This window comes from Pistacia vera, unplaced genomic scaffold (assembly GCF_008641045.1).
Source record: "Pistacia vera cultivar Batoury unplaced genomic scaffold, PisVer_v2 Contig1525, whole genome shotgun sequence".
Classification (NCBI taxonomy): Eukaryota; Viridiplantae; Streptophyta; class Magnoliopsida; order Sapindales; family Anacardiaceae; genus Pistacia; species Pistacia vera.
The window spans coordinates 1-16,654 of NW_022195603.1; the positions used below are offsets into that span (position 1 = coordinate 1).

Sequence of the window (16,654 nt, forward strand, 5' to 3'; positions counted from 1 at the left end):
CCCCTCAATTTTCATTAAAAAAATAACATTAATGTAAAATAATTAATGAGAGTGTAAAGACGATGATACGCCTTTTTTATTGACAAAAACCATAAGAGAGTTATTTTAAGGGGTGAAGTGGTGAGTTTGTTAAAACTTAGGGATGACTTTAAATTCGAGTGACAATCATAGAGATGAGAGGTGATAAGTAATTTTCTTATGTGGTAATTAGAATTATGTACGATCAAATATTGGAGCAAAAGTGAAAATCTAACATCTCTATTAGGTATGTAAAAACCTTGAGCCTGGGCTGGGCTTGGAAATCCCACTCATTTTATATTAGCCCCTGACTTTTTAAAATCCAAGCCCGCATCAATAAATAGGATGGAATTAGAACAGAAAAGAGGGGAGGTGATTATGAAGATTTAGGGGAGCAGGAAGTTGCAATGGAGTCGTACAAAGGTAGAAGAAGTTATAAAAGAAACAAACTATATGTAAACTGAATTTCTTTGGTTCTTCCAGAAAATTAAAGTTTTTTCAAACCTGTTTAGAAAGAATTCAGAGAAAAATCAAAAGAAAACAGAGAACTTGAAATTAAATTGTTGTTTGCTTAATAAATTTTTTCTTCTCTCGACCATACTTTGACTCTCTTCAATTGTCTCTTTTGTCCTCTCAAAGATATCTCTCGGGCATACTCCGATTCTCTTCAATCACCTTTCTTGCCCTCTCAATTTTGACATGGTATCAGAGTATATCTTTTGAACATACTTCGGCTCTCTTCAATTACCTTTCTTGCCTTCTCAAGTCTGACATAATTCACGAAACTATTAGTCTAGAGTTCTAAAGGAGAAGTGTTTTAAAAGTAAAATAAATAGCAAACAAAAGATGTCATTAAAATCATTCAATTTTTAAAAGAAAGAATAAAAAAAAAAAATTAGAAAAAAAGTTGGTTAGTTAGATTAAGATGGTAAATTTGGCTCTTCATCTTCTCTTGCCTCTAGTGGTAAAGTCCCAATTTAAATTTTTATTTTTATAATCTTTATCAAAAAATCAAGAATAACCGTGTTTGTTTAGTATCATACCTTAATTGGGATGCAGTTTTATTTAAACAGATGAAAATAATTTGATAATTATCGATGTAAAACATACTTCATGTTTTATTTATTTATCCTTTTTAATTTTATTCTTACTAATAAAATAAGTGGGGTTGGTATAGATGCAAAAAATCTACTATCATGAAAATAGGGTCTGATCCCATGAGATTGAGGCCACTAACAATCCGCTAGACCTGCACACATGAAAGGGCAAGCGTGAAGCTTCTGGAAAACACCGGGGTGGTGTTTGCCGTAGGCACTCTAACGCTCAAGTCAGCGAGGCTAAAAGAGATTATTTGATAAGAATTAAGGAGATGAAGAATTACCAGGAGTCTTGTCGGAAGCTAGGACTACGGCGGAGGCATTAGGTTCTTGGGAGCAAGAACTTTAGGAGCAAATAGATGGTTTTGAGTAGCGTAGATTGACTATGGGAGATTGCCCCCTAATAAGAGAGCAAGCCTCTGTTTTTATAGTGAACCCAAGGGGTTGGAATCCTAGTAGGACATTGAGTCCTCTTTTTTGGGAGATAATCCCTATCAAGAAAGAAATATGATTTATTGACCTTAGCAGATTAAGTTTAATAGTTTAAATAAGATTTGGAATCTTAGTAGGACACTAAGCCCTATTTTGGGAGATAATCCATATCATAAAAGAAATATGATTTCTTGACCTTATCAGATTAAGTTTAATAGTTTGAGTAAGATTTGGAATCTTAGTAAAAGAGGAAATAGAATGGGATTCTGATTTCCTATTTATAGACTGTTGCAGGCTAATAGGCTGAAACTCAATTTAGCTTAACTTATTGGATAGCCTAACTCATAGAGTGAGTAGTTCGCAAGGTGATTTTAAACGTAGACCCAATTGGGATTAGGTTGAGGCCTTGGGCCGTGACATGTTTATTTCTTTATTAGGTCTCGTCAAGCCCAAGACGATTTTTGGCCCTAACAGTTGGAAAATCACTTCCCAAAGCAGAATCATAATGAGGTTGTTGAAATAAGTGTAAAGAGCACTTTATTGGTTATATATTTTGTTTGAAGTATGATGAGGAATATACACTACCACATCTCTTTTCCTTTAGAAGATGTTATGGAGGTCTTTAAAGTATATAATAATATGCATAGATAATCTAAACAAAAACTAAACATTAAACTAAAAAATTAAATATGTGTCACTAAGAATGCTTTACATACAGAGAAAGTCTTTTCACATTGTGAAGTCTCATAAATAATGGAAAAATGAAAAAGGAGGATCATGGAGTGTACATAATTTTGAATAAATTATGAAAGAGATATGATTTCCCCCGTATAGTGCCCCGTGTGGTCCTGCACTGCAGCGTAATTAACTTAACATTAAAAAGTCTTATTGAGAAAAAGGATTTCTTCTTTTCAAGTAGAAGTAAACTAGATTAGAATCAAAGAAGTCATAAGTTAGAGCTGAAAAATCTCAATTAGACTATGAATTTTTATAAGTACATTAAAACCTCTCTATAGTGATATTAGACTATGAATTTTTATAAGTACAGTAAAACCTCTCTATAGTGATATTCTATATGAGAATAACTTTTATATAGTCATAACAAATTTTAATCTCAACTTGAGGTAGTTATAAACAAGAATAAACTCTACATTGTAATAATTTATAGTTTTCTAATTCCCGTTTTAAGAAAGTTGTCTCCACATAGTAATAATTATTTATATATTGTAAAAATAACAAAAAAAAAAATGTCATGTTATATCAAAGGTTTAAGATGAAATAAAATATTTATCTAAAATTGTTTGGGACAATGATTTATGCTTTAAAGTTGGTATCATATCTTTTAACTTACGGGTACGTAATAACTCATTAGTATAGACACTTTCTTGTTGAAGTCAAAATATTTTTAGCTTCTTGGCACGAAACTTTTTGTATTTCTGTACTATCATCCTCATGATTATTTCCTTTCTCTTCTTGTCTAATTGCAGCAGTGACTACTAAAATAATGAATTCAAATCCTAATACATACTACTAAAACGTGAATTATAAAATAAGAAATCAAATCTGTCATTTCTGTAATTATACCTATACTAAGTTATAACCTTCTTATAATAATAAATTAGTTTTATTCCACCATTATGACTATAGAAAGATTTTATTGTAATAATTCACTGTTTTGAAACTCAACCTGGCCCAGCTTGGTAGATTAACCGGTCGGACCAGAACCCGGGGCCTTCTCCATTATTACATCACTTGAATTTTGCTCATTGAAATAAGCCAGAATTTGGTCTAGAAAAGCAACACCTTAACTGTGCGATTAGATCATAGGGGTGTGTTTGTTGGATTTCAAACCTGTAGGGACTAATGATATTTCTCAAGGGTGTGTTTACTAGATTTCAAACTTCCTGGATCACCGATTAGATTGCCCATTTAACCGGTCAAACCGGCAAACCCAGAACCCAACCCCTTGGGCAATGACACCCTGGTTCGGGTTTTAGAACACTGAGTAATATGTTAGAAAAAGTAAAGATGTAAGTAATATATTTCAAATATATATCCAAACATTAAAGGCCCCTCCACAGTAATATTTAGCTTTTCTTTTTACTGGCACTCACCAAACTTGAGAACACACATACCTTTTGGTAAACTTGCTATTTTTACGTGAAAAAATTATAGAACTAACCTAAAATAGTAAATGAATTAAAAAGGCGAAAAGGTGAGACATAAATGAATCAAGGGGAAAAAGGATAAATATGAGTTGTACTCACTTTATAATACAGAGAAGTCCTCTTCCTACCCATTAGAAACAGTTATCAGTTCAAGGTCAATCAATCGGTTGCTGCGAAACACTCAAAGCGGTAAGCTTTAACAATAGTTGTATTTTCATTGATCTATGATATCATATAGGTGTTCAGCAAGAACTTATGACAAAAAGAAGGAAATTGCTACATATATTTTCTCTATAGAGTCTCTCTTCAAAGAAACAAATTTTTATTTTTGTGTTAAGAAGGCAATGTATTCCATTTATTTGTTCTAGAGTAAAATAGACCAATTTTAACAAGATAGGAGTTTGATGACAAATACTTTTACCAAATATATTAAATTTTTTTATATATATATATTTTTTTTGTCACTTAAATTTGTCTACTATTTGCTCTGTGGTCTTTGTACACTGCTCTAAGGGACAAACATAAAGAGAAAAAATATTTTACTCACCAGGAAGTTTGAAGCTCACTGCAGAAACTCATATTTCGCTCACATCTTTACTTTGGTAAATTACTTGGATTTCTTAAATATATATATATTTTTTTTTATTTCACACGTTCAAGAAACTGATGCATATATGTTTTAAACAAGCTGAGCACGTACTTAAAGTAGCATCTATGATTAATTTCAAATTTTCTTTTATTGATGCGTGATTTTGACACCAACGAAACGCACATGTGAGATGTTGAACTGGTCCAAAAGACACACGTGAATGTAAAAGAAAATGACAGTAAATGCGAAAGGTATAATTTTTAAAGTGGTTCGGATGCTAAGGTAGCAAATCCTACGTCCACTGATGCTTATATTGATGATAAGGGTCAGGTCGCTTTAGCTGACTGACTTTACAATCGTAATACAAGGTATCTAATGCTGTCTATTCTAGAGAGAGAGAGAGAGATAGACTGGTCAAGAGTAAAAATGTGCAAATCCCCTTGATGAGAGAGGAGCTCTCCACTTATAGTGGGATGCATAGAGGTAATGATCACTGAATCTGTAAGTTGGTGGGATGATCCGTGCAAATCCTTCTTTATGTCACATTACCCATCTTCTAGAGTAATTCACATGACTTGCTGCAGGGATTGGACACGCGAGATCATCACAGCTCTTGGCTCGCCCGACGTGCACCCACTATTCTGACGGAAGCAGGCTGTGGGTGTACCCATGATCACACGATGTGGCTGCGCCAGAATGTCAGTAAACTCTTCTCGAGGTCTGACCTTTCACACTTAACTGGGTGCCACGTCAGCCCTATTTTCCCAGGCATAACAGAAGTCCCCTAGTTTTTAAGGTTTGAGAATCGAACCTTGTAAACTACAAGTCATGCTGCAATTGGATGATTCCTGGAAATTCTGGAAATTTTGGTGATTCCGACCTGTTTGAAAGTAGGGCGGGATGGCACTTTTTTGCGAACACAACCTCGCATGATCATTGTTTGTGGAGGATGTGCGACCTGATTTCGTCAGACGTCATCTGTTGTGCTTTTGATATGGACGCATTTAATGAAACAATCTCTACGCTGACAGATGTGCCTTGTGCGTGATAAGTGCCAGCCAGATGCATTAAATGCGTTGTACGTTGACACAGTACGCCTTATCAGGACATTAAATGCGTGGCATGCTGAAACGACGCCCCTTACCAGGGCATTAAATGCAGATTGAGGCGCAATTAATGCTTTGAGAGAGAGATGGTCGTCGTTTGAGCTTTTCAACAGAAAGATGAAGATTTGACTTTCCTTAGTCGTGATGCTCACTCTTCCTGCTGATGAGCGACACGTGGCCGTGATCAACGGTGAGAAGCCTTTGCCGCCCAAACGCCATTCGATTTTGAGAAAACCAAACATCGGTTCATGCCTTATAAAATTCAAATCTTTCTTAGGCAACGTCACCAGAGACTTTTTCACAAAGAGTAAAAGATTTTCGCAAACCTGAAACCTTTGCCTTCCAAGCCAGCATTTTTCCGGTATTCGAAGTAGAAGTTGTTCTCATACTCTGAGAGGTAAGAACCTTTCTCTGTTTTTGTTTCCTTATTTTCCATGGTTAAGTGGCGTCTGTCTTCTGGTAGCCCATCGAAGACGAGATGTCTATGTCGGGTTCGAGCCATGAATGGTGGCTCGAATCATGCTGTTAGGGTTTTCTTTGGGATTTAGGGAGTTTGTTTCCCTCCACGTCATCGTACGAAATGGCGTACGACGGCTAAATGACCCTTCTGCTTGTCGCTTTTGCAGACTGGCAAAATGGACCCTCCAACAACCAGATCCGAACAGGGAATCGGTTCATCCCCGCAGGGTGCTCCGAGTATCCCTCCCAAGGCTTTCTCGGTACTTACCAGGGATAAGCTCGAGAGGGTTATAAAATAGTACGGTATCAAGGTGGACGTTTTCCTCGACGTGATGCACTCATCGCGATACCCGTTAAGTGGTCTGGCCGTGATCTTCAAGGAGATCATCAAGGGTGGGGGACTGATCCCCCTCCACCCTTTCATCAGGTCGTTTTTGGATCATTTTGGGACCGTGCCAATGCAGCTGACTCCGAACGCGTATGTCATTGTCGTTGCAATGTACATCACGTGCCATGAGAATGGGCTAGGCAAGCTGACCGCGACGGAGCTCGTATTTTTTGAAAAAGAGCAAGGACAAGGATTCTTATTACTTGTCAGGCGACCTACTATCGCCGAGGGGATACACAGCTATCCTAGCAACGTGGAGGCCTATGAAATGAAGTTTTTCTTCTTTCACCATGACGGCCATTGCCGCTTCCAGGAACCGAGTAGGCCTCTTTTTCTTTTTTTTTTTTTTGGTTGACGAATTCATTAAATTCGAAATGTGCTCTTTCTAACGACCTGATTCCTTTCTAACAGTTAACAAGACGACCGACTTAGGGCTGCTCTTCGATAGAAGTAGGATCATGAATTTCGGTTTCCTACCTGAGGACAGGCGAGACGCGAAAAATCTCATGACGACCGCGAATTTGTGGAAATATGGTTTCTTCAATGCAAACGCGTCTTTAAAGCCCCCATTGAGTAAGTCCTGCTAACTGGTCTTTTTCTGGTCGTGAAATGAAATATCTTTGCTAACGATGCTTTGCATTCAACGACCATGCCTTCGAATGAGTCAGAGCAGCCACGACGAAGGCCGCTCAATTTTCCTCAGTCAAGAAAAGCCAAGGCGACCGATGCTGCTCCGACCGTTCCCCCGGCTGAAGGTGTAACATCGAGCCTACTGGCGCGACCTGCTGGAACTTCTCTGCCCCAACCGTCGGAGGACGCACCAATCCAAACCACGAAGGTCTCCCAGCCGTCGCCTGCTCGCCCGAGGCTAAAGACAACGGCTTAACGAAAGAAGAGGAAGCAAATTCAGGTCAAAAAGTTAGAGACCGAATCTAAGTGCGATCAACACAAGAGGTGACAGAAGGAGGTCAGAAAGAGGTCGGGTAAAGAACCGACAAGCGACGCGGCCCCTGCGGAAGACGCGAAGAAAGAGACCCCAGTTCTAGACTTGCTGGGGAACCTGCTAGAGTATCCACAGCCATTGGTCTACACTTTGTTGGAGTGTGGACTTTCGGAAGCATTCGAGCAATTTGTAGGCTCCAGCGACGTGGACCTGATATCCACATCGTTGCAACACTTAAGCAAGGTAAACGAACTGTCCTCGGCGAGGACTTTTTTTAGCTTCTGGTAAGCTAACTTTATCTTTCCTTGTTTGCAGGCCCTACTTTCCATGCAACTGTCCCTGGAGAAGGTTCGGCTGAGAGCTACGAAGAGGGAGATCACTCTGAAGGAAGAGAACGCAACGCTCAAGCGAAATCTGGAACCTGTCGAAACAGAGAGAAACCTGTCTTCCAAGTAGGCAAACCGGTACCTGAACGAAAGAGACGCAGCTCTTCGAACGGTGGCCTTCTAAAAAGCGGAGCTTGAGCGGCATGCGGAGGAAACAAAAGAGCTTCAAATGACCATAGCTAGGCTCTCCAAGGAGGTTGGGGAGAAAGACTAGGAGCTCGAAGCGACCCACCTACGAGCCTTGCAGACAGAACAAGAAAGTGATGCCTCAAAGAAGCAAAGGCAAGCTCTCGAGGCTGAACTTCAGGCAAGTTAGGGAAAAGTTGCTTCCTTGACCGAAGAGGTGCAGAACCAGGCAGCGGAGGTCGAGGAGAAGGCTGCCAAATGGGCAATCGAGTCTATCTATGTCTTTCGACTGAAGAATCTGTGACTTGATATGTCCAACCTCCCGGAGGACTGGCGGGATACACTTATGTCCATGGCGAGGGAGGACAATGAAGTGGCGGTCTCCCGAGCAAGAGGTTCGGGACATGCCTCAGATAAACCCTCTACCGACCAGCCCTAGGACGATGAGGTCGGTCCTCTAGGAGCCAGATTAGGGCATATAGTCATGCCATTTTGCCTATTGTACTCCTCTTATTAATGAAATACATTTTTACTTTCACAATCTCTGTTCGCTTATATATGAGTACATTCTGATTGCTTACATCATTGGAACAAGTGTGATAACATAACACATTTACACGAATAAGATTATATGCGAAGATTGTTACAAGTGCACAAAATAACACTTTACAAGAAAATGATTTACAAAGATCAGAAATTAATTTACAAGGAAAACTGAGTTCAGAGTTACTGATAGTATGGTCGAAGGTGCTCAGCATTCCAAGCTCGGGGTACTTTGGAACCGTTTAGCCTTTTGAGATGATACGTCCCCGGTCTTATCACTTTGTTGATGCGGTATGGACCTTCCCAATTTGGTCCTAACACTCCCACACTTGGTTCCCTGGTTCCGAGAAGAACTTCCTTTAACACAAGATCGCCGACCTGGAAGTCTCTTCGCCTGACCTTTGAGTTGAAGAACCTCTTCGCACATTACTGGCAGGCTGCTATCCTTAGCGAAGTCTTGCTGCGATATTCTTCAACAAGGTCTAGGCTTGCTCTCATAAGTGCTTTGTTGTCGGCCTCATTGTACAAGTCCCTCCGAAGTGAACCAATTCTTACCTCTACAGGGATCATCGCTTCGCATCCGTATGCTAGCGAAAAAGGTGTTTCTGAGGTGGAGGTTCTTGGAGTTGTTCTGTACGCCCATAGGACTTTAGGGAGGTCGTCGGCCTAATTCCCTTTGGCTGCGCCAAGTTTGGCCTTTAGAGTGTGCTTGATGGTTTTGTTGACAGCTTCAACTTGGCCATTTGCTTGTGGTCTTGCGACTGAGGCGAAATTTTTATGGATGCCCAGCTCGCCGCAAAATTGCTTGAATACCTCGTTGTCAAACTATTTCCCATTATCCAAGATGAGGGTATGAGGAATTCCGCAGCGGCACACGATATTCTTGAAAATGAAGTCTTTGAGTTTTCTGGTCGTGATCGTGGCTAGCGGTTCGGCTTCTACCCATTTGGTGAAGTAATCTACCGTGACCACGGCATATTTGACTCCCCCTTTCCTGACTGGCATGGGACCGATGAGATCGATCCCCCAAATGGAAAAAGGCCAGGGGCTAGTCATAGTTATCAGTTTGTGGGAGGGAGCTTGCGATATGTTCGCATACCGCTGACACTTATCACACCTTTCGACAAAGTTATAGGTGTCTTCCTAGATCAAGGGCCAGTAGTACCCTTGGCGAACAACTTTGTTAGCAAGAGATCGTGCGGCGGTGTGATTACCGAAGATCCCTTCGTGTATCTCTCTCATGATATAATCCGCCTCTTCGTTATTTACACATCGGAGGAGAGGGGCACTGAACCCTCGCCTGTACAACTGATCTCCGATGAGGGTGTAATGGGCAGATCTTGTTCGCAGGGTTCTTGCCTCGACCTTGTCATTAGGTAAGGTCCCATCTTTGAGATACCGAATAATGGGGGTCATCCATGAGTTTGAACCCGTTACATTCACGGCCTGTTCGATCGGGCTGACATTGGGGATTTCGATGAATCGAATAGGAATGTTCTCCGATGCATCCGAGTCCAATGATGAGGCTATTCTTGCCAAGGCGTCCACCACAAAATTGTTCTCTCTAGGAATCTGAGTGATCATAAAGTGCTTGAACGGCTCGAGTGCGGCATTAGCTTCCTTCAGATAATTGATCAAGTTATCTTCCTCGGGTTGGTACTCTCCCAAAATCTGGTTAACGACCAGCATGGAGTCACTGTGGATGCTGATCACGGTTGCGGCCATTTCCCTGGCCAACCTGAGTCTAGCGAGCAGAGCTTCATACTCGGCCTCATTACTGGTTGCTTTGAAATCGAACCAGAGAATGCCATGAATACGGGCCCTTCGGGACTCAACAAGAGAAGACCCACTCTGACCCTCTTTCTGTTCAATGATCCATCGACATAGAGGGTCCAGGTCGAGAGATTTTGAATAGTTTTCTGGATGACTTCGTTGGGCTGTTCCGATTCGTTCGCTGGATGATGCGAGAACTCTGATATGAAGTCAGTAATAGCCTGCCCTTTAATAGTTGCTCTTGGTTTGTAATAGAGATCAAACTGGCTGAGTTCCATGGCCCATTTGAGCAATTTACCTGATGCCTCTAGTTTTTGGAGGACCTGCCTGAGCACGTAATTAGTCAATACGTGAACTGTATGGGCATGGAAGTAAGGTCGCAACTTTCGGGAAGCGATTAGCAGGGCATAGGCATCCAGTAGACGCTTGCTCATGTAATTTACTGGTCATTACATTCTGTTCTCTTCCCGAACTAAAGCTGCACTGACCGCGAACTGCGAGACGAACAGGTACAAAAGGAGGGTCTCTTGCGGGAGAGGTTTGGACAGAAGTGGTGGCTTCCCGAGGTGTTATTTTATTCTCTGGAAGGCATGTTTGCATTCAGGAGTCCATTCGAACTTTTTATTGGCTCTGAGTACATTAAAGAATGGCAAGCAGCGATCTGTTAGCCTCGATATAAAACGACTTAGTGCCGCTATACGCCCGTTTAGGCTCATGACCTGTTTTTTGCTAGTCGGGCTCTTCATATCGAGGAAAGCTTGGATTTTTTCAGGGTTAATCTCAATTCCCCGCTGATTAACTATGTACCCTAGGAACTTTCCCGAGGATACTCCGAATGAACATTTAAGGGGGTTTAACTTCATTCGGTACTGCTGTAGGATGCCGAACACCTCAACAAGATGTGCTACGTGATTTGAAGTGACATGCGACTTTACCAGCATGTCATCTACGTAGACCTCCATTGATCTGCCTATCTGTTTCGGAGAACATCCGGTTAACCAGTCACTGGTAAGTTGCACTAGCGTTCTTGAGGCCGAAGGGCATAACTTTGTAGCAGTACAGTCCCCGGTCTGTAACAAAAGAAGTATGCTCTTCGTCCGGTACGTACATCGGAATTTGATTGTATCCCGAGTATGCGTCCATGAAACTTCGCAGCTCGTGCTCCGAGGTGGCATCCACGAGCTGGTCGATTCTTGGCAGACTGGCCTCTTCTGATTTGTCAAGAATGGCCGATACAGATGCATTCAAGGGGGTATATTAGTTCCTATCGCTATCGCGACGAGGAACTGGGGCATAGGACTTTTTGGGCTCATAGCGCGGCTTCTTCCCTTTTCGCTGATCGTCAGGAGCCCATCTGTGATCAACTCTCATTCTTTCTTCCCGACCAGGCGCACTGCCTGAGGTGCTGCGATTGCGACGGTGGTGTGCCACTACAGGACTTTCAATACGGAGATACTTCTCCATGAGGTTATAAAAATGGGTGAGGGAAACGTCATCCTCAGCCTGTAGCTCTTTCCACAGGTCAGTTTGTGGACGAACTCTTGCAATGATGAGAGTTCGAACAGACTCCTCGGGAGTGTGAGCCACTTTGTTAAGTTCTCTGTGGAATCTGTCTATATATGATTGGAGGGATTCATCCCTCTCTTGCCTTATGTTGCTGAGGTAGCTCAAAGGTATTGAGAACTTTCTGTTCGCTTGAAAGTGTCTCAGGAACGTCGTGCTCATCTGAGGCCACGAGCTGATCGATCCCACTGGGAGCGACCTGAGCCACCGTTTGGCATGAGAAGTTAAGGTCACTGCCAAACACTGACATTTTGCCAAATCTGAGACCTGGTGGAGCTCCATCAAGTCATTGAATTCATATAAGTGATCCTGCGGATCAGAATTTCCATCAAACGCCAGCATGTCGGGCATCCTGAATCCTGGTGGGAGTGGAGCGGCTAACACTTCGGGAGAGAAAGGGGACACAGATGCGACCTGCCCCTGTTCATTTTGCTGAGCTCTTAGTTTGTCTAGAGCTCGCTGTAGCTCCTCAATTTGTGGCAATGGAGCTACTTGGGGATTGCTTTCACCCATGCGAGTTCGTCCCTTGCGATTACGATTGAGGAAAGTCTGGAGGTCGGGTTCCTCTTCGCCTCAGTCGGCGGTTCCGACCACTCTCGACACACGCTGGCTAGAGGCATATGATGGCGATGAAAGGTGCAGGGTATTTTCACGACCTTCGCGGTGGTAAGAACCGCCCCGCGAAGTGTGGGACCCTCTTGCACGGTGATGATTAGGATCGTTTTGTTGGCGGTGATAAGAATCGCCCCGGTCAGCACTTTTATGGGTGTGTACTGGTGACGTGGCATGGGACAGCTTGGGCTACATCTTTTCACCGAGTTTCAACGAGACTGGTGTTCTGTTTGGGACGCGGTCGGTTTTCGCTGGCCCTTTAGAACCCGTGGGCTTGTTTTTTGCCACTTGTTCACCCTTTCGTCTACGCGCTGCAGTGCTCGTGGGATGGGCTATTTCCCTTCACCGCACTTTCTTGCGACCTGCAGGCGTTTTTGGCGGTTGCACCGCCGTAGTTGATTAGGATGGCACGCCTTGGTCCAAACGGTCCAACCTTCGGTTGACCGTCTGGAGAGTATTGTCAAACCTCTCCAGGTAGCTTCTAATGGCAGGTTCAAGCTGTGAACTTAACGGGATATCCCCTGTAGCATTTGCGGGACTAAAGGTTTTTTGGAAGAAGTGTTCCCCTGGAACTGGGGGAGCCCTCAGCTTCCTAGTTGGTTTGCTCAGGTTCTGGTTGGCGAGCCATTTGTTGTTGTAGGATCAGTAAATTGGAGATTCTCCTGATGAAGGATGAACACTAAATCAGGCCCTTCCTTCTAGCGCCAAACTGTTGATTCGTGATTTTGACACCAACGAAACGCACGTGTGAGATGTTGAACTGGTCCAAAAGACACGTGAATGTAAAGGAAAATGACAGTAAATGCGAAGGGTATAGTTTTTAAAGTGGTTCGGATGCTAAGGTAGCAAATCCTACGTCCACTGATGCTTATATTGATGATAAGGGTCAGGTCGCTTTACCTGACTGACTTTACAATCGTAATACAAGGTATCTAATGCTGTCTATTCTAGAGAGAGAGAGATATAGACTGGTTAAAAGTAAAAATGTGCGAATCCCCTTGATGAGAGAGGAGCTCTCCACTTATAGTAGGATGCATAGAGGTAATGATCACTAAATCTGTAAGTTGATGGGATGATCCGTGCAAATCCTTCTTTATGTCACACTACCCATCTTCTCGAGTAATTCACGTGACTTGCTGCAGGGATTGGACACGCGGGATCATCACAGCTCCTGGCTAGCCCAATGTGCACCCACTATTCTGATGGAAGCAGGCTGTGGGTGTACCCATGATCACACGATGCGGCTGCGCCAGAATGTCGGTAAACTCTTCCCGAGGTCTGACCTTTCGTACTTAACTAGGCGCCACGTCAGCTCTATTTTCCGAGGCATAACATCTTTGAATTTTTTTTCCAATAACAATTAAGATGTCAATTATTTCATCTTATGGAGAGTAATTCAAGCTAATAAACATATATATTGGTTAGCAAGAATTTAATTATCTTTAAAATTTTCCTGTTTTCATGCAGAGGATTAAATTGCTTTCATAAACGGTGAATTGAACATGCAAAGAGTCTCTTCATCTACTCCTTCATCTGCACGTTCTTCCTCTAATTATGTTTCTAAGGGTTGGAAATATGATGTCTTTCTAAGCTTCAGAGGAAAAGACACTCGAAAGAGTTTCACAGATCATCGTTATAATTATTTGAAGCAAAAAGGAATTAAAGTATTTATTGATGATGAGAAACTTAAGAGAGGAAAAAGCATTTCAAGAGAACTGTATCAAGCAATTGAGGAATCAAGGATGTCAATTGTTGTTTTCTCAAGAAACTATGCCTCTTCTACTTGGTGCTTGGATAAAGTTGTTAAGATTGTTCAATGTGGAGAAGAAATAGGACAAACCATCATTCCGATTTTCTATGATGTAGATCCATCAACGGTAAGGAACCAAAAGAGAAACTTTCAAAAAGCATTTTCTAAACATGAAGAGACTTTCAAGAAGAATATGGAAAAAGTGCAAAGGTGGAGGGCTGCTTTGAGAAAGGTGGTTGATATTTCTGGATGGGATTTGAAGGATAGGTAACAATTATTTCTTTTAATATAAATTATTTATCAATGACGACTATTTTATACAAAGAATTAATTGTTTTGAACACATTAGTATCTTGTGACATGGCAACACCACTTCTATATTGCTCAAAATGTTAAGTACTAGCTGTAAAATTTTCTGCTTAGAATAATTTTTTTTCTACCTCATACATTTAACGAATTTTTATAGAGAAAATATAAATAAATAAATTTAACACTCATTATTTGCAAAGTAATTACAAAAAATAAACAAGAATGGAAAAATAAATCTTCTTATTCTAATGCTACTTATACATAGAGAATATGTATGATGTACTATTTTATTTGTAGATTAATATGTACGAAACTATGCTATAGTAACAATTCTTATTGATCTTTTTCAATTTGTAGGCATGAATCAGACTTTATTAAAGAAATTGTCACAAACATATCAAGTAAATTAAGTCTTCCAACATGTATGGATCTTAACGACTTGGTAAGTATAAATTCATATTTGGAGAAAATGAAGATGCTTATCGATGTAAAGTCTAATGATGTCCGCATGATAGGGGTTTGGGGAATGGGCGGAATAGGCAAGACAACAATTGCAAGAGTTGTTTATGATTCAATATTAGGTGAATTTGAAGGAAGGTGTTTTCTTGCTAATGTTAGAGAAGTTTCAGAACAAAGAGATGGTTTGGTTTCTCTACAAAAGCAACTTCTTTCAGAAATCCTAATGGAAGGCGATATTCACATATACAATTTCTATGATGGAATCAGTTTGATAAAAAATAGAATGGCTTGTAAAAAGGTTCTTATTATTCTAGATGATGTGGTTAATGGGGAACAATTAAAGAAATTAGTTGGAAGTCGTGATTGGTTTGGCTTAGGTAGTAAGATCATAATAACCACAAGAGATGAACATTTGTTGAAATCACACGGGGTAGATGAAGAGCATGTATACAAGGTTGAGGAACTAAATCATGATCATAGTATCCAACTCCTTAGTTTGAAGGCCTTTAGAAATGTTATAACCACACACACAGAGAATCAACCAACCACAAATTCACACAACCAAGAATCACAACCACACACACAAGAACACAAAGAATTTACCGTGGTTCACTTGCTCAATCTGAGCAAACTATGTCCACATTGAGCTCGGGAATCACACAAGCTCGCTGCACTAAACACTATCAAGATTACAGTCCAGATTACACACAGTAACGAAAACCCTCTAAATCTCTTCCTCAACCTGTAACTCACCCTAGAGACTCTACCCTTCGAATCCCTACTGACTGTGTATACAAATACTCCCAGAATGACCTGACCTAGTCACTCAATCAACAAGTTACAAGATTCAAAACACCCAAAATCATAAACCCTAACAGACTTGATTTTGTAACACGAAGAAGAGAGAGTTCACGCAAAATTACTATGTTGCTATCTGCCAAAAAGTTCAGCTTTTATATGGTTGACAGAAGGGTTAATTTCCAGCCTTTGGATCTTCTCTTCATCAACGCTCAGGATTGCTTCTTCAGTTATGCTCATAACGACGTCGTCTCATTTAAGCTATAAAACAACAATGTTTCAAGCCATCACACTAACAATCTCCACCTTGATAGGTTGAAAACTCTCTGTATCAGTGCAGCTTGCCTTACATGAATCCTTCATAGCTCTATTGTTACCCTTGCTTACTTAATGGACAGTAGGTTCAAGCAATGCTTGAACTTAGCAAGTATAACAATCTTCGTCCCCATGTCTACTGGGTTATGCTCAGTAGGAACTTGATTTAGTGCTATTTCTTCTCTGGTGACCAGATCCCTCACAAAATTGTAGCGTGCATCTATGTGTTTGGTCCGTTCATGATACACCGGATTTTTACTCAAGTGGATTGCACTTTGACTGTTAGAAAATAAGGTTGGCTTCTGTGCAGTCAGATTTGCTTCACTCAGGATCCCTTTAAGCCAAATTACCTTTTTAAATACATCAGCCACAGCCACATATTCAGCTTCGGTTGATGACAGTGCAACTATGGCTGTAGCTGTGACTTCCAGCTGATGCAATTACCACCCAAGGTGAAGTAATATGCTGTGGTTGACTTCCTAGTGTCCCCGTCACCTGCAAAATCTGAATCTACAAAACCAGCCAACTCAAGTGAGGTAGTCCTTTTACAGTATTCCAATCCAACATTCAATGAACCATTAACATATTTAAGCACCCATTTCAGGGCTGTCCAGTGTTCCATACCATGATTGGACATGTACCTGCTTAGCAAAGATATCACAAATGACAAATCTGGCCCAATACTAATCATAGCATACATCAAGAACCCAATTACATTTGCATATGGTATGGACTCCATTTTAATTAATTCAGCATCTATATTTGGGCATTGTGCTTTACTAAGTGTGAAATGACTAGCTAGAGGCATTGAAACAGTTTT

The 16,654-nt window shown here is 41.1% G+C and overlaps 1 protein-coding gene across 1 annotated transcript; it reads left to right on the forward strand.

Annotated features, from left to right (window-relative positions):
• The first annotated feature begins 13,705 nt into the window (after positions 1-13,705).
• Positions 13,706-15,367, forward strand: LOC116124524 (TMV resistance protein N-like). The gene is made up of 2 exons (XM_031410250.1): positions 13,706-14,220; positions 14,620-15,367. Exons 1-2 carry the CDS (start codon positions 13,706-13,708, stop codon positions 15,365-15,367), a joined length of 1,263 nt encoding a protein of 420 aa, XP_031266110.1.
• Positions 15,368-16,654: the final 1,287 nt, after the last annotated feature.

Excerpts from the sequence above, each read along its gene's own strand:
- LOC116124524 (XM_031410250.1), top strand. The coding sequence starts at position 13,706 with ATGCAAAGAGTCTCTTCATCTACTCCTTCATCTGCACGTTCTTCCTCT. Across the intron at positions 14,221-14,619 it reads GGATGGGATTTGAAGGATAG|GCATGAATCAGACTTTATTA; the intron begins GTAACAATTATT and ends TTCAATTTGTAG.